We start from the raw sequence: 19,739 nt of genomic DNA on the forward strand, positions 1-19,739 counted from the left end.
TTTTTGTACTTTTACTTATAGTTTTTATTTCGGATACTCTACCAAAATACTGCACTTTCACTTATAGTAGATTCTGCAACACAGGCTCATGATGAATACGTACCCCTGTATACATATCTGGAGAGCACAAATGGTATAGCCAAAGCTACATTTGGCTGCATTTCGTCTTTAATACGAATGCTACAGGGCGGTATGATGCCACCAACAGCTTCTGTTTTTTTTCTCGCTACCAACTGAATGATTACCTCTGCATGGACAGCTTTCCCGCTGTTACTAGTTTGCCCAGTAGCTCGCCATGTCATCAGGCTTAAGATGTGGAGAGGAGTTGACCGCAACAACAGGGTTCGAGTCCGGCAAAGAACAGTTCCAGAAAGCAAGTAAATCAAAAACAAAAGGCGAATAACAGGGTGAGAATGTGGTAAGATCTGAAAACGCGGTAAAAATCAGACAGCCACAGGGACTTTTCTTTTTTGGATTATTTTTGAAAACACTATTGGTTGGGTTTAGGGAAGGCGGTGTGTCGGGTGATTGGTCAGTCAGTCAGTCAGTCAGTCGACATCGGCCTCTGGTGGATTTACGTGAGAACTAAAGGTGCGAATGGCACTTGCAAGAGAAATTTGAGATCTGAAAAAAAGCGTACACAGCGACCTCTGGTGGATTTGTGAAAACAAAAACTGCAAAAAATGAACCTCCTGGGATGTATTTCATGCTTTCCAGAAATATATACAGAGGTATGTCTTAATAATGAGCCAGGGTTGAGATTTGGGTTACTCTACCCACTCTTGGTGTTACCAAAACAACATATGTAAATGGCCAATTTTGCAATATATGTTTCATATATGACATATATTCGATATACAGTATGTGAAATCCAAACATGAACTTGTCATAAATGTTATTTCCGTTTACTGTCATATATCAGATTTCAATATGGGGTTAAACCAATGCATTCATACATTTTGTGCTCAAAGGAATCCTTTACCACTCCAGGCTCCTGAAATCACTCCATTATCTCCATATTCTCATTAAAGGGTTAGTTCACGCAAAAATTGAAATGGTCATCTACTCATTATTCTAAACTTGGGGAACATTTTAGTTTAAGTCACAATTCATGCTATTAACTACTGACTTATTACCTGTTTATTATTAAGATATTAACTGTTTATTAGTAGTTATAAAGTATCATCTACATCCCTAATCCTACCCAAACCCAACTTCTACCTTGCTAACTATTAATAAGCAGCTAATTAATAGTTTATTAAGCTAATAGCGGTGGTTAATGATTTGATAACACCATGCATTGTGACTTAAAGTGTTACCCAAACTTGTTTTGACTTTTTAAACACAAATGAAGATATTCTAAAGTAGGCCTAAAACCGGTAACCACTGACTTTCATTGTTTTAGCTACAATGAAAGTCAATGGTTACCGGTTTTCGTCTTTCTTCAAAATACCTTCTTTGGTGTTCATCAGAAGAAAGAAACTTGTTAAATGTTTGGAACCACTTGAGGAAGACTAAAGAGTGAGAAAATGTACATTTGTGTGTGAACTATCCCTTTAAATGTCATTGCGTCGCTCAGAGTTTGGACAGTGGCTGGGTGCTGCTGGGATATTCTGGCTTTGGATAAAAGGCCCATTCGGCTCTAGGATTGGCGATTCCAGCGATCGGAGCCTGAATGCAGCAGGACGGTATGTTGAAGTCATCCACCACCTTCAGTGCATCATCCTTCACTGATCTGCACAGCTCCAAAAGCTTCAAAACAAGCAGACCACAATCACATGAGCAATATAATGCAGCGGTTACACAATCATACAACATCTGAAAATCTGAGTGGTGCTTGCCTAACGAGAAACCGCCGACAGACGCTCTCCATAAGATCTTGCACAATTTTTTAATTCATGTCCATAATAAATAAATGATGATTGTGTCAAGTTACTTAAGAGTTAGGGATTTGAACAAACCTAGTGCCCTAACCTTAACCTTAACCAGCAGACAAACAATTGAAGAGTTCAGATGCAAAAACCTCCAAGTGCCGTCTGAAATATTACTGAAACATTTGTGTTTTTCTCAGCCTCCTTTGTTTGTGTTCACTTTTAGTGCAAGGAATAGCTTATTTTCGTTGCCTTTTAGACGAAAATGACTGAAACTACACACAGCAGCCTGAGAGAAATGCTCATTTTAGATACAAATTTTAAGGTTTGAGGTTTTTGCATCTAAACTCTTCAACTGGAGAACATTCTGAAGAAAAATCTTCGCTATATAAGCCGTGAGACAGCAGCTTATCACAGGGAACAGTGTGTATAATGAATAGTTTCTCTATAACAGCACCCTCTGGTGGATTTTAATGAAGCAGCATTGATAAACGAATAGACATTTCCTCTTAAAGGGATCGTTCACTCAAAAAAATCAATCTTCATTATTTACTCACTCAGGTGGTTACAGTTTCTTTCGACACAGAAGAAGATATTTTGAAGAATGTTGGAAATCTGTAGCCATTGACTTCCATAGTATGGAAAAAAAGCTATGGAAGTCAATGGTTACCCGTTTGTTACATTCTTTAAAATATCAAATGTTATGTTTAACAGGAGAAAGAAACTTATAAAGCTTTGGCAGAAGTGAAAAGTGAGTAAATGATGGCAGAATTTATATTCTTGGGTGAACTGTCTCCATCAGTGCAGTGATTTGATTGCTATAGGTTGCCTCAGTTTCAGGTAATAAAAAGCACTGATTTAATGCAGATCTTACAGTTTAAGTTTTTCAATGTTTCTAAATGTGTTCTCACCAAATCTGCATGTATTTGATCAAAAAACAAGCAATATATTGTGGAAGGTTATTACAACTCCATGTAATTGATTTAGATTTTTGCATATTTTAAAATTATTTATTTCTGTGGTGGCATTTATTTATTTATTTATTTATTGCAGTTTTCAGTATCACAGTTGGCATGTTATGTAATGTAATGTAAGGTGTATTTATATAGCGCATTTATTGTGTATGGCCATAACACAATCAGATGATTAGCTTATTATTAAAATTATTTGCAAAGTCAAAAGAGTAAAAACCAGCTTTGTAGCAAAATGGAACAACTTTATGAATATATACATACACTCACCGGCCACTTTATTAGGTACACCTTACAAGTACAGGGTTGGACCCCTTTTGCTTTAATCTTTCTCGTCATAGATTCAACAATCAAGATTTTAATCCAGATTGACATGATAGCATCACACAGCTGCTGACAAGAAATATCCCCCACACCATTACACCACCACCACTAGCCTGAACCGTTAATACAAGGCAGGATGGATCCATGCTTTCATGTTGTTGACGCCAAATTCTGACCCGACCATCCAAGTGTTGCAGCAGAATTCGACACTCATCAGACCAGGCAACATTTTTCCAATCTTTTGTAGTCTCAGTTTCCTAATCTTAGCTGACAGGAGCGGCACCCGGTGTGGTCCTCAGCTGCTGCAGCCTATCCACCTCAAGGTTGGACCTGTTGTGTGTTTAGAGATGCTCTTCTGCAGACCTCGGTTGTAACGAGTGCTTATTTGACTTACTGTTGCCTTTCTATCAGCTCAAACCAGTCTGACCAAGGCATTTGATCCACAGAACTGCCGCTTACTGGATATTTTCTCTTTTTGGATAATTCTCTGAAAACACTAGAGATGTTTGCGCGTGAAATTTCCCCATAAATCAGCAGTTTCTGAAATAATCACACCAGCCTGTCGGGCACCGACAACCATGCCACATTCAAAGTCACTTAAATCACCTTTCTACCCCATTCTGATGCTCGGTTTGAACTGCAGCAGATCGTCTTGACCATGTCTACATGCCTGAATGCATTGAGTTGCTGCCATGTGATTGTCTGCATTAACAAGCACTTGGACAGGCGTAGCTAATAAAGTGGCCGGCAAATTTATTAACCAAGAGTTTTGATGTTTGTTTGAAGTTCATACACTGCAAAAAAATAAATAAATAAAAAAAAAAGGTTTTTACATAGATTTCGATTTCTTACTTAGTCTTGTTTCGGTAACTCTTTATTTTGATGGTCTATTTGTGTATTACTAGACCAGGGGTCATCAAACTTGTTCCTGGAGCTCCGGTGTGTCCTACAGATTTTAGCTCCAACCCTAATCAAACACACCTGAACAAGCTAATCAACGTCTTACTAGGTATACTTGAAACACTCAGGCGGGTGTGTTGAGGCATGTTAGAGCTAAACCCTGCAGGTTCACCGGCCTTCCAGGACCAGGATTGGTCACCCCTGTACTAGACTGTCAGCTTAATATCTGTTAATACTGCTCCTTCAACAGACATTTAACTGACTAAAAGAAACCTTACTTACACTAAGTGTCCACTCACACTAACCCTAAACCCAACCTCAACAGTCTACTTATAATCTAATAAGAATTAGTTGACATTTAGATGCAATGCAACTTATATTCAACAAACGGACCATCAAAATAAAGTGTGACCCTTGTTTCGTGTCTAATATATAAAGAAATTCTTAAATCAAGAAGCATTTTCTAGACAAGCAAAAAAAAAATGTCAAAATTAAGTGAGTTTTTCCTTAAAACAATCAAAATAATCTGGCATGAGATATATAAACAAAAACATCTTGTACTTCACTTTGACATGAGATTATTTCCTGCACCCCACTGGCAGATTATTGTGCTTGTTTTAAGGAAAAACTCACTTAATTTTTACATTTTATAACTTAAAACAAGACAATATGTTCATTTATTTCTTGTCAGCTTAGTCCCTTTATTAATCCGGGGTCACCACAGCTGAATGAACCGCCAACTTATCCAGCAAGTTTTTACGCAGTGGATGCCCTTCACATTCACACATACACTCATACACTACGGACAATTTAGCCTACCCAATTCACCTGTACCGCATGTCTTTGGACAGTGGGGGAAACCAGAGCACCCGGAGGAAACCCACGCGAAGACAGGGAGAACATGCAAACTCCACACAGAAACACCAACTGAGCCGAGGTTCGAACCAGCGACCTTCTTGCTGTGAGGCGACAGCACTACCTACTTTGCCACTGCCTCGCCCAAGACAATATGTGCTGTTTTATAAACAAATTTCGGGAGGAGCACGGTCAGTCTTTGATGAGGCTAGTTCATCACACACACAATCATTCTATTATCCAATCAGCTCATGAGCAAACCCCTATAAATAGTCAAACACATCATACCTCAGCTTTCTCTCGACTTCAGCGTCCCTCCACCACCCCAACTCCACACTATTAAACCCGATACCTATTTAAATCTGAGGGGGGAGAGCGTTCTGGAGCCAGGCTAGACACTGTGCTTGGACCCTATCTCTCTTTATCCTGATAAGGGGAATAACACGAGTTAGGGTGCTTTCACACCTAAACTTTTGTTTCGGAACGTGTCTCGTTTGCCCAGTTAGCGCTGTTCGTTTGGCATATGTGAACAGGGCAATCGCGCTCTGTTCCGCGCCAAAGTAATCGCTCCGAGATCGCTTGAATGAGGTGGTCTCGGCTCGATTGAAACGAACCCTGGAGCGGTTCGATTGTAGTGAGAAAGCGATCCGATCCGAGCGCGGTTGTATCACTGTGTTTTATGGATATGTAATAGGCTTATACGGCTATATGAAGAGAGAATTATGAGTAGGGCGGGAAGTTTCGCGAGTCTCCGGATGCCCGCAAACGAGTGATGATCTCCCGGTAATCTCGCGTCTCCCTACAGGTCCTCAAATAGGCATCGTCGCGCACCCTTCTCACCCCTCCCCACCGCATCTCTCCTCAGACACATCGCGCACACCCAGTCAATCACCACCAAACCACCACTTCTCCTGACAGCTGAGCGGGACGCTGCAAAATAAACCCTGACACTGACCAATGTGAGGAGAGTTTACTCGCACGTGACTTGTTTTAGCTCTTTTGGTCCGATTAGAAACTTTGCAGTGTGAAAGCGAACCGCTCCAAGAGCAAAGAGCAACAATGTAACAATTGTAATCTCTGTTTCGGAACAACTGAATCGATTCACAGGTGTGAAAGCACCCTTAGGGTGTCTTCCCGAGCTCAGAGCCCTCTCCCCCCGGACAGCACGCCAAATACGCATATTCAATTCAGCCAAATATCTGTGAGAGTGAACTCGTGAAGTTCTGCATGTTTAGAAAACGCTTCCTGATTTAGGAATACTTCGATATTTAAACTAGAAACAAAACCAAATCACATTCAGAAAAGCAGATTTCATTTCATTTCATTGTTGGCTTAGTAACTTTATTAATCCAGGGTCGCCACAGCGGAATGAACCGGCAAGTTTTTACGCAGCGGATACCCTTCCAGCCGCAACCCATCTCTGGGAAGCATCCACACATTCACACATACACTCACACACTACAGACAATTTAGCCTACCCAATTCACTTGTACCACATGTCTTTGGACTGTGGGGGAAACCGGAGCACCCAGAGGAAACCCACGTGAAGGCAGGGAGAACATGCAAACTTCACACAGAAGCGCCAACTGAGCTGAGATTCGAACCAGCAACCCAGTGACCTTCTTGCTGTGAGGCGACAGCACTACCTACTGCGCCACTGCCTCGCCAGAAAAGCAGATTTGGCAGTGTATTCATAATATTTGTCAGCTGTATGCACAGGCGTCTACAGAATATGCAAGCACATGCCTAGAAACGAGACTAAAAAACAGAGTGATTACATGATAAGAAAATTGTACTGAAACGGAGGGAATCCACAATCACTCTTATGATTTGAAGAATGATTCATCTGTCATTGCTTCATTGATGAGGTGTCACACTCATTCTGCAGACAGACATCCTGCGTGAGTCACTGAACCTGCTATTTTCCTCCTGACAAAGAGTTAATTTATCCTCCTGACACTTTTGGCTCCTGCTCAAGTTCTCCGGAGCCCAGATGAAAGACAAACGATCATAGTCTGCCTGGTTTTCTGCAAAGCTCTGCTTGTGTATTTTGACTTTTATAACCCTGTAGTATGAAACCCCCTCATTGTTCTGTTGGAGAAACGCTCCGCTTATCTGAGGCGCATTAACGGCTGAATGTGTTTAGACACGTCTTGCTCAATAGCCGTCTGTCCGATGAGGAGTCTGAAATATGTCTGACCTCGCTCTTTCTCTTTCTGGCTCTTGTTTCAGATCGGATGAAAAGAAAGTAGCTCTCTGTGGAGGTTAAATGGCGGGTGATACAAACAGAGAGATAAGGAAAGTGTGTGTAAACAGAGACAGAGATGGGATGAAAGAAGAGCAGTGGAGATACAGAATGGAAAAGTCTGTCAGGTGGATAATCTTGGCAAAATTTCCTTCAGCAAATATACCTAAATTAAATGTTTGATTAGTAATGTGCATTGATAAGTACTTAACTTAGACAATTTTAAAGACATCTTTATACATGTACACACACACACACACACATATAAGTGTCTTTTGCTCATCAAGGCTGTATTTATTTGACTAAATATAGAGTTAAAATCAGCAATATTGAGAACTGTTTTTTAAAAAAAAATAAAATAAATATATATTTTATATAAATTATATGTATTTTAATAATATTTTTTATATGTGATTAAATCACGAACACATGTGACGAAATGCTGAATTTTCAATGTCACTACTCCAGTCTTTTAATAATAATAATAATAATAATAATAATAATACTTAATAATAATAATAGTAATAATACAATAAATAATATGAAATAATAATAAAATGAAATGCAGAATTTTCAATGTCATTACGCTAGTCGTTTAGAAATAATGATAATGATGAATAACAATCATAATGATTATTATTATTATTAATAATAAAACAATATAAATATCAAATAATAATAATAATATGAAATGCATAATTTTCAGCCACTACTCCAGTATTTTAATAATAATAATCATCATCATCATAATAAAATGATATAAAGTAATAATAGTAATAATTTGAAATGGTGAATTTTCAATGTCACTACTCCAGTCTTAAAAATAATAATAATGCTAATTATTATTATAATTATAAAAACAATAAATAATCTAAATAATATTAATATGAAAAGGTGAATTTTCATTGTCATTATTCTAGTCTTCATTAATAATAATAATAATAATATGAAATAATATAAATAAAATAATATAATATCAAATAATAATAATATGAAATGCTCAATGTTCAATGTCACCACTCCAGTCTTTTAATAGTATTAATAATAATAATTAATAATAACAATAATTAATAATAATAATAATAATAATAATAAAACATATAATATCAAATCGTATTAATAATATGAAATGGTGAATCTTCAATGTCACTACTCCAGTCTTTAAAAAATAATTAATAATAATAATATTAATAGTAGTAGTAGTAGTAGTAGTAATAATAATAATAATAATAAAACAATATTTAATATCAAATAATAATACGAGATGCTGAAATTTCATTGTCATTATTCTAGTTTCCGTTGTTATTATTATTATTATTATTATTATTATTGTTATTATTATTAATATTATCACTATCATCATTATTAATAACAATAGTTGTTGTTAAAGTGTTGTTAAACAAGTGTTGTTGTTTCCTGTATTCTTTAAAAGTTCAAATTAAAGTATTTATTTGAAATTAGGACATTTGATAAAATATATAAATATGTCTATTACAAATTAAAATTTGAATGACCTCAAACTATTAAAAATGAGTGTGTATATCAACTTGACATTTAAAATATGCCAGCTCCACATGAAGTAAAAATACACCAACAACTATAACGATGTCTATAAAACTAAAACTTAAGTATTAATTACATTTACAAACATCTGAGACAAAGCTGAGCACTCCGATACTCATAGTTCCACTAACTGATTAATATATGTTTTCTAGATGTTTTCTGTAGGTTTTCTAGATGTTATGTTTTCCACATAAACCAAACAACAGTCCATCACATCAAACTAACAATTAAAAGTAAAAAACAAAAACAATCTGCAACACTGGGTCTCTGTGCGTCCAGTGTGTGTGTGTGTGTGTGTGTGTGTGTGTGTGTGTGTGTGTGTGTGTGTGTGTGTGTGTGTGTGTGTGTGTGTGTGTGGTGGAGCATGTGAGTCTGTAATGATGAGTCTGACACATGTAATGATGGGAGAGTGTGTACAATAGGAGTCGTTCTAAAGAGCTGGAGCCACACACAGAGAAATCACACGTACATGAGAGGATCTTGTCCACACACACTGTCCTTACAGACCTCACACACACTGTCTTACTCATTCAAACACACGCTCATGGACATTTCTGCTGCCTTGCTCACGGCCACACACACACTAATTAGTGTCAAGCACTCATACTTAGAGTTAGTGACCTGAGCAACCCTCTGACAGTATCATGGCAGAAAAAACGCAGTTTTAGAACATTTCAATAGAATTAAAATCTTGAGTATCGCGTTAGAAAACTAGTAAAGTAATAAATATTTAAATTAGTAAAAAAAAAAAAAAAAAAATTAAATGTAGAAAATTAAAAATTTCATTCCTTCATTCATTTTCCTTCAGCTAAGTCTTTTTATTTATTAGGGGTCGCCACAGTGGAATGAACCACCAACTTATACTTCATATGTTTACAAAGTGGATGCCCTTCCAGCTGCAACCCAGTACTGAGAAACACCCATACACTCTCACATTCACACACATACTCATACACTATGGCCAATTAAGTTTACCCAGTTTACCTATAGCACATGTGTTTGGACTATTGGGGAAACCAGAGCACCTGGAGGAAACCCACGGCAACACAGGGAGAACATGCAAACTCCACACAGAAATGCCAACTGATCCAGCAGGGACTCAAACAAGTGACCTTCTTGCTGTGAAGTGACGGGTCTTACCACTGAGCCACTGTGTCACCCCAAATTACAAGAATTAAATTAGAATAAAAAAAAATTCAATATTGAGTATCATGTAAGAAAACTAGTAAATTAGTAAAAAATTAAATAAAAATGTAGAAAATTAAACAATTTAAATAAGACTAAATAATATAATGTTGAGTATCATGTTAGAAAATAAAAAAATATATATATTAAAAATTATTAGATTAACATTTGTAAAAAAAGGATCAAGTATCAAAAGTATTGAGCATCACATTAGAAAATTCATTCATACATTTATTTTCTTTTTGGGTTAGTCTGGGGTTGCCACAGTGGAATGAACCGCCTATTAGAAAATTAGTACAAAATAGACAAACATAAATAAAAAGAAATTGAGAAAATTAAATAAATAAAAATGTAAATGTTGAGTATCTTTTTAGAAAATAAGTAAACTAATAAAAAAATATAATAATAAAATAAAAATGTTTTTAAAAGCAAAAACGCATTCTGACATGCCCTGAAAGCGTTCGCACCATGCGTTTTGCGCTTTGCGTATGGACCGTCAAAATAGAGCCCAAAGTGTTCTTTAAAACTTGAATTATTACACTATTATGATGTCAAAATGTTTTTTTTTTTATTAGTGATATAAGTTATAAAGTGGCAGTATTATTGTTTATCACAATTAATTTGGGTGCAATATATCGTTCAGCAAAAAATAGATAACATGACAGCCCTACACAAGAGTTACATTCTTTGGATTCAAGTACAAACTCATTTGTCATTCATTTAATTTAGAATTTAAGATTAGAAATGACGAATTAAATGTTGAGTGTCATGTTAGAAAACCAGTAAATAGAAAAAGAATGTAAAAAAATAATAATAATAAAATAAATGTAAAACTTTAAGAATAACTAATATAAATATTGAGAGTCATGTTAGAAAACTAGTAAATTTGTAAAAAAAAAAAAAAAAAAGTAAATTTAGTAAAAAAATTTAATAAAATGTTGAAAATGAAACAATTTAAATAAAAAAATAAATTAAATAAAATGTTGAAAATGAAACAATTAAAAAAAAATTAAATAAAAGGTTGAAAATGAAACAATTTAAATAAAAATAAATAAATTAAATAAAATGTTGAAAATGAAACAATTTAAATAAAAAAATAAATTCAATAAAATATTGAAAATGAAAAAATTTAAATAAAAAATGTAAGAAAAATAGTAAATTAGTAAAAAAAAATATTTAGAAAAAAAACTGTTAAAATTTAAATAAGAATAAAAAATTAAGTGTTGAATATCATCTTAGGAAACTAGTAAAAAAATGAATTAGTAAAAAAATAAATCAAAATAAAATGTATTTTAAAAATTAGTGATGTGTTATAAAGTGGCAGTAATATTGTTTATTGCAATTAATTATGTGCAATATATTGCCCAGCAAAAAATAAATATGACAGCCCTACACAAGGGTTAAATTCTTTCGATTCCAGTTCAAACTCATTTGTCTTTACAGTAAAATGTATCCCCTGGAAACCATACTGTCTTCAACAAATCTGAACTGAATTGTGCTGAAACGGCCAAACAAACTAATCTGCAGCATCTCAGAGAGTAAATGAAAGCGATCTGCCATGTTTGTTCATTGAGTACAGTTTCCAGCACACACAAATGTTCTGGTTGGACTTGAGCCTCAGATCAATAACAAACGTAACGTCAATCAAAGCTCGCTAAGCCTGCCTTTATTTGCATGGCTTATTGCGTGGCATGGAAAATGAGATGATAGGCAAAGATGCTCGCTCTTATCTGTCCAAAACATGTTTTCATCTTGTCCAAGGGCAGATCCTTTCTTCAGCAACTCCCACTCGACTGAACATAGGAGAAATCCAGTGACTGCCGACATAAACAAAGTCCCAAAGGAAAATTTGATGCTGATCTTTAGGTTATGAACATAAACACAGCCAAGTGAATAATTTTTTATTGAGTTAATGAAGAGTTTGGGCTCTATTATACACTGCGCAATAAGGCGCAAGACGTGTATGGTGTATTTATTGCCATTGTCAGACAAGCGCAACTGTAATTTTCACGTTTTGTGCCACAATGTTTAAATAGCAAATCCATTTGCGTCGATTGTGGACTCATGGGTGTGCTGGTCTATAAAGGAGGGTGCATTATTGGTATGTTGCTATTTTGAGGAACTGAAATAGACAGCGCCATTGACCAACTAAAAGCTGCTCTAAAGTCCAGAGCAGAGCGCGTTAGTTATGCGCCTATGCAGGTCTAAACACTTATACATTGCTTAATACAGACAGGATCTAATGTAATGTAATGTAATGTGTATTTATATAGCGCAATTATTGTGTATGGCCATACACCCAAAGCGTTTCACAATCACGAGGGGGGTCTCTCCACACCACCACCAGTGTGCTGCATCCACTTGGATGATGCGACGGCAGCCACAGGACAACGGCGCCAGTGCGCTCACCACACACCAGCTATTGGTGGAGAGGAGAGACAGTGATAGAGCCAATTCTGTGGAAGGGGATGATTGGGAGGCCATGATCGTAAGGACCGATAGAGGGACTTTGGCCAGGACACCGGGGTTACACCCCTGCTCTTTCACGAGAAGTGCCATGGGATTTTTAATGACCACAGAGAGTCAGGACCTCGGTTTAACGTCTCATCCGAAAGACGGCGCCCACTGACAGTGTAGTGTCCCCTTCCCTATACTGGGGCATTAGGACTCACACAGACCACAGGTTGAGCGCCCCCTGCTGGCCTCACTAACACCACTTCCAACAGCAACCTAGTGTTCCCTAGTGGTCTCCCATCCAGGTACTGACCAGGCTCAGCCATGCTTAGCTTCAGTGAGTAACCGATCTTGGGCTGCAAAACTAATTTAGATTTTTCCACCTGTTTTAGAGACGTCTACATCACCCTATGAGGCATAAGAACAGGATGTGTGTTTGGATATAACTCAGCTTTCTGACCACACTTCATTATTATTGTTCATTTATTCGTTTGCTGGAAATTAGAACTGAATTTACAAATAGTTTTAATCAAATCTTTGCGCTTAACAAACTAACTAATGGATGTCTTTAGTGAAGTGCGTACAACACCATTTTCTTATTCATGAAAGTAAAGGAGTAAAGTAAAGAGGCTGAATGGAGGAGGCTCGTTCTTTATCCTCGTGCTGCAGATGCTCTGTTTAACTGTTTTCTCGGTAGTGAAGCGTTCAGGTTTTCCATTTACAAAGTCCGCCTTGTAAATGGCAAATGCGCAACGCAACTGACTCTCAAAGGGAATGGGAGATGAGACTCTGTTTGGTTTAATGCATGTCATTCTCAAAACACACCCATAACTTATTAAGAGAATAAGCACAACTCTGTTAGACCATGCGCTGGGGTGCAGAGCATATATTTCCATACTTAAAATAGTAAAAGTGGATTCGGACATGCTCTTAATGCTTTTGCACAATGAGCTATAACGGGGTCGCAGATGTGTCGCTATGCATGCAGCCATGCAGCCCCATGCATTTCAGAATTCTAAACATATATTTCAATCAGAGTATGCACACTGGTGCCGCGAGTCGCCAGCTGTCCGCGCCGCCCAGCCACTGTTCATGTTCAATATGCACTGTTCATATTTCTGCCGCACCACAAAGTGCCATCTGAATCATTTTATTTAAAATAACATGCGAATGTGCACGTCTGGTGTGCCATACTTACAACTGTCATATTTCTGCTGCACCACAGAGTGCCATCTAAATCATTTCATTTAAAATAACATGCGAATGTGCACGTCTGGTGTGCCATACTTACAACTGTCATGTGTGCGCCGTGTCGTGGCGCTGAGCGGCGCATGCGGTGTGTGACTTACTTTAGACTTTGCACCTAGATTGTTAAATTAGAGCTCATAGAGTATACTGAAAAAAGTGTTGCATGCAGAACTGTTGCAAACAATTTATTTGTGTTGAATTTAAACAAACAAATTAAATTGAGTAATGTTCAACTTAATTTGTTTGTTTAAATTCAACACAATTAAATTGTTTATAGCCACTTAACGTAAAAAAAAATTGTAAATCCAAGGAATCACTTTGAATAATTTTTTCCAGTGATAAAGGTTTAAGTGAAGTGACAGTTGCTCAATCAAAAAAAAAAATAAATAAATAAATAAAATTTGATTTTCATTTTTTCATTTTAAAACATTTGGAAACCTCAAAACAATAGGCAGGGTACAACACTAAGGATTTTTTCAACTGATCCGACCAGGCCAGTGGTTTAGATTTGTACTTGCCCTGCCAAAATTTTTACTGGCCCCACCAAAAAAAAAAAAAAAAAAGGAAGTTAATAGCTATTTTTTGCCACATATTTCAAATAATGTGTCAAAAATAATGTAATGTCTGTGAATCTAGAATTTCAATACCTAAAAAATGTTAATAAATGTTTAATAAGCAAAATTCAAAGTGTTATGCAAACATAAAGAGCAGTATGAAAAATGTGGAGGTATTTTATTGCAGTTTGAAATTATTTAACAAAAGGTGGCTGACTTGTCAAACTGATGGCAAATTGTGCAAAACATCAATTAATTTTTTGTCATTTTGTTCCCACGTAATTGTCTGCTTCCGAGATGTTAGAAACAGACATTTTCTTTTAGCCTTATAATTTGTTGCCGCCCTGTTGCGTTTCTTTGCTTAACTGATTGTCACCAGGTTATGGGACAAAATAGCATGCTCAAAACTTCAAATCACATAAGAGGAACCAAAAAGCAATATGGTGTTAACGACATCACAGAGAAGATAACATTTAAAGACTTAAAAGCACAAACTTAAAATGCACGCAATCCTGTCTACTGTCCCATGTGTCTCTCACGCTGGGCCTGGACCACCGGGCAGTCCTTATTGTTAAGCCCTGATAGGGGAACATTTGTTAATAGATAATAAATGTTAGTTTATAAACGGTGCTCATCTTTATGTTAGCAGGGTGTTTACATTTATAACAAAGTAATGAATCTAAAATCATAAAAATGTTTAGTATACTCCATACAAAATAAACCGTAACTGAAATATGAATGTATGAGTGAAATATGTATGAACACAGACACAAATACACAAATACAGTACTGTGCGAATGTCTTTGGGCACCAATAGATTTGTTATTTTAGCATAATTATTTATATTTATTTATAATATATTATAATAATCTCTCTCTCTCTTCACCTGAACAGTACTGATATTTATAGATAATTACATTGATTAGACAAAAACAGCTAAAATAGTCTTGAAATGGCCTCCACAGAGTCCAGGGGCCTCATGTACGAAGACTTGCGTGGAAATCATACTAAAACATTGAAAAAAATTCAGATGTATGAAACACTGCGTACGCCGAATCTCACGCATATTCTTTTGTACATCTGAATGAACGTGAAACTGTGCGCAACATGCACGAGCGCAAAACCCCTCCCTGCCTCCTCCCCCAAATGAATATGCAAATAACTCTATTTTGGCAAAACCCAACGAAATAGCAAAGGCAAAAGCAAGCAAGAAGAGAAACTTTGAACAGAATGTGAATTGGAGGTGCTGCTTTCGGAGGTAGACCAGAGAAAAGCGGTGTTATTTGCAAATTTGTTCTCCGGAATTAACAACAAATGAAAAAAATGAGTGGGAGAGTTTAGCTGATGTGGTTAACGCAGTTGGGTCTGAACATCTCGCACTGAGTGAATTAGAAAAGAAATAGTGTGATTTATAGGTGTAAAATATTGCAGTACCCTTAACAGATTCAGTGGCGCAGCTCGTAAAACGCATGTCAACATGTTTTGACACGTTCGAGCATGAACTCGGTTTGAATCCAGCGTCTGATGAACTCTATCTTCTTTTTCCCCCCGCTACATATCAGATTTTGCCAACTATTTATTACGAGAAAGACAAGTAGGAATCATTAATAAGTTTGTGCATCATATTTTATTTGCACATTTAGTGAATGGAAATGTTTCTGATTCACGCATGCAAATTCATCTTCAGATAGTGTCTTTATAGCAATGTGCGTGCGGTAGATAGCTCAGATTACATTGGGAAAACAGGCGACTGCTGCAAATTGCGCTTTAATTTTTAGCTGGTCAACTGTATGATATGGAAACCTTATATACCTGCTGAACCCGTCTCATACAGCTGCCATTGCAAGGCTCAGACACTTTGTAGAGATGAATTTAACACAACTGCCTCTAGGAGTCGCCAATGGAAATAAAACAGACACGCACAAAAAATGTGCGTACGCCAGCCATAAAGCTGCCGTGAAGCTGCACACATTCCCACGTTCAGTTCATCATTAGTAAATCCAAACGTGAGCGATTCTGAGCGTGAAACCTGGCGTACGCAAAGTTTTTGTGCGTACGCAGCGTTGATGCATGAGGCCCCAGACCTTTATATACTGTAGCATTATAGAGGCAGTATGGGATTGCCTGGACAAGGGACAAAAGGAAGAAAAACAATTAAATTAGAAGATGAACTTGGGTCTGGTATATGGACTCAAACTACATACTGTCTTTAGCTAGCAAAATGCAAATGTCTTTCAAATGAATAACTGTATACGCTATGCAATAAATTGCAAAATGTTTTCATTTTAAATAAGGTAAACAAAGAACTAATAAACAATAATTTTAAGATGAATAAATGCTGTGTAAGTATTGTTCTATTAGTTTAACTAGAGCTAACAATTAAATATATATATATATATATATATATATATATATATATATATATATATCTATTATTATTTTTTTTTTTTGCAAAAAGGCCAAAAACGTCTCATTTTGATCTTCATTTAATCTCAGTAGTGTCCAAGCAGAACTGTTGAGATCCTAAAGAGACCTCATTTATGATTCCTATGTGCGTCCTTAAGAAATCTAGCAAACAGCAGCTAATTCTAAACAAGCGATCGGGTTATTTTGGCCCGTCACATGATAAATTATCTTCAATAAGCCATTGAAAACGTGTAACAATAGTTGATATGAGCGCGCTGAAAGGAACCGTAAGCACATGCCTTCAGTCACGTGCGGCGGCCGCTGTGGGAGAACAGAGAGGGTTGTTTGCGCAGAAACGGCGGCTGTGTTGTGTTTACTATACTGGCAAACATGCGGTAAAACACCTGCTGATGGCATACTGACAGACCCGTGTCAAAGCCTCTGTCCCGACGCACTGTTTAATCACAGATAATTGTGAACAACTGGTCATTTGTGTGTGTGTTTGTGCTGGTTTTGTATAAGCACATGGGTATGACCAACAGTGTAAATACAAAACTAAATAAAATGCCTCAAAGTGTTTTCGGTTTATTTCCGGTCGTGAATTGCATTATGGGATGTCGATCTCTGCTCTGTTGACTTTCAATGCTGAAAATTCAACTCTAGTGTTTAACAAAGTGACTTTTGTTGACGTTTTGCTCATTAATATAATGTATAATAATTAATATATACAGGGTTCATACGGTCTTGGAAAACCTGGAAGTCATGGAATATTGACAAAGCATTTTCCAGGCTTGGAAAAAGTTTTGGAAAAACAAATAGACCTAAAATGTTTTGGAAAAGTCAAGAAAATTTGTTTAACAAATATCTGTGTACTTGAATATATTTGAGATGATAATATTGGGTAAATTTGAAATACAATTGCGCTGGCTGTCTCTTCACAACTCACAGTTTAAGCTTCGCCTCTCTTTCACTCGCTTTCAACGTATGTCAAGAAACATTTTGAGTGTTGTGTGCAGAAACAGAATCTTTAATAACTACAGAGGTAAGACTGTGGGTGCTAAACGCTCATTCATAATACAATATGCTATCATTTATAACACAAGCCAACATTACTTAAATATTTTCACACGGTCAGCAAGATGCTTTCTAAAAACTATTTGGAGGATGTAAAACTAAATATAAACACAGACTGCCACATATTTGTTGATATGCTGTAATAAATTTGAACATACATCAAAGTTTTGGAAAGGTCAGAGAAAAATTCTGAAATTTTAGTAGTAAAAATGTGTATGAACCCTGTATGTGGAGAAATAATTTTTGTTCAAAATGTTTGTTGTGAATAATTAAGTTTGGACTTAAACAATGCAAAGTGAGTAAATCTGCACCAAATCTACCATGTTCTTCTTAAACTACAAGTGCTGCATGAACACACTATTACAGTGAACCATGTAAGTCAGCCCACAAAATACCAAAGCGTTTTAACTTTACCTCCCTGATACACAATTCAATTCACAGCCAAACATATTAAACCACATACAAAAAAATCACCCACTGAACTGTATGAACTCAACAGTAGAGCTCACGATTAGAGATTTACATCTATCTGAATGAAAAGCCTGCATGTAAAATGTACCCCGCCACCTTCCTGTCCCACAGTCAGGTGAAACCGGAGCCCTTTCGAGCAATGCACCACTACACTTCAACCTTGTAAACACCACACCGATCTGCTTATTCATCTAAACTAACCTCTAAACATCCCCAACCGAGCTCAGTGCAGTCCCGAATGATCCCAGCAATCATTGAGTTTCAGATCCGACCACTTCAGAGGTGCATTAAAGCTCAACGCACATGTCAACTTTGAAATATTACGACTATGCGAAAAAATCCAGAAGCATTACTCTGCATGCTTTATCATCAATACGGATGCGGGACATTAGCACCGCTAGTCATTCCTAGCTGTCACCCTCTGCCCCCAACCAGCTCAGCATACTTACTCGGGATGGAAAAGTTTTGGAAAAACAAATAAACCTAAAATGTTTTGGAAAAGTCAAGAAAATTTGTTTAACAAATATCTGTGTACTTGAATATATTTGAGATGATAATATTCGATAAATTTAAAATTAAAATTGTGCTGGCTGTCTCTTCACAACTCGCAGTTTAAGCTTCGCCTCTCTTTCACTCGCTTTCAATGTATGTCAAGAAACATTTTGAGTGTTGTGTGCAGTAACAGAATCTTTAATAACTACAGAGGTAAGACTGTGGGTGCTAAATGCTCATTCATAATACAATATGCTATCATTTATAACACAAGCCAACATTACTTAAATATTTTCACACGGTCAGCAAGATACTTTCTAAAAACTATTTGGAGGATGTAAAACTAAATATAAACACAGATTGCCACATATTTGTTGATATGCTGTAATAAATTTGAACATACATTTAGTTTTTTGTTTACCACGTGTGCATACACATTTCATAAAACATCATGAATATTTACCTCAAAGTTTTGGAAAGGTCAGAGAAAAATTCTGAAATTTTAGTTGTAAAAATGTGTATGAACCCTTTATGTAGAGAAATAATAACAGAAAATGTGCTGGCAGTTTATTAGCAGGTTTTTGTAGCGTAATATACAACATCAACCCAGACGATATATCACTTTAAACTACTAAAAATATTAACAAAAGTCACTTTTTCAATCTTTTCAAGGTTAAACGTTGTTGGAAGAAAGATCAAGATCCTATAATGCAATTCAAAAGCATAAATAAATGTGGAAAAATAAAAGCATGAATCATAAAATACGGAAAACCTGTTAATTTACGGATGTGTTGTACAGTGTAGTTGTTCTCCATTAAGCTGGTTTATGAGGACATGCCTGATGTCCTTGTAATTCATTCATTCATTTTCTTGTTGGCTTAGTCTCTTTATTAATCCGGGGTCACCACAGCGGAATGAACCGCCAATGTATCCAGCAAGTTTTTACGCAGCGGATGTCCTTCCAGCCGCAACCCATCTCTGGGAAACATCCACACACACATTCACACACACACACTCATACACTACGGACATTTTAGACTACCCAATTCACCTATAGTGCATGTCTTTGGACTGTGGGGAAAACCGGAGCACCCGGAGGAAACCCACGCGAAGTCAGGGAGAACAT

The 19,739-nt window shown here is 36.5% G+C and overlaps 1 protein-coding gene across 5 annotated transcripts in view; it reads right to left on the minus strand.

Moving 5' to 3' along the window:
* acoxl (acyl-CoA oxidase-like) overlaps window positions 1-19,739 on the minus strand; it is a 134,452-nt gene continuing 114,713 nt past the window's right edge. For 3 of the 5 annotated variants that reach the window (XM_068213113.2, XM_692467.9, XM_068213114.2), the window contains one exon: window positions 1-1,752. In XM_068213113.2, coding sequence (XP_068069214.1) covers window positions 1,576-1,752 — 177 coding nt within the window. In that variant the 3' untranslated portion in view covers window positions 1-1,575. The remainder of the gene's footprint in view (window positions 1,753-19,739) is intronic. The other 2 variants (XR_012388955.1, XR_012388956.1) reach the window with 2 other exon arrangements.

Source organism: Danio rerio, chromosome 13 (genome assembly GCF_049306965.1).
Source record: "Danio rerio strain Tuebingen ecotype United States chromosome 13, GRCz12tu, whole genome shotgun sequence".
Taxonomy (NCBI): domain Eukaryota; kingdom Metazoa; phylum Chordata; class Actinopteri; order Cypriniformes; family Danionidae; genus Danio; species Danio rerio.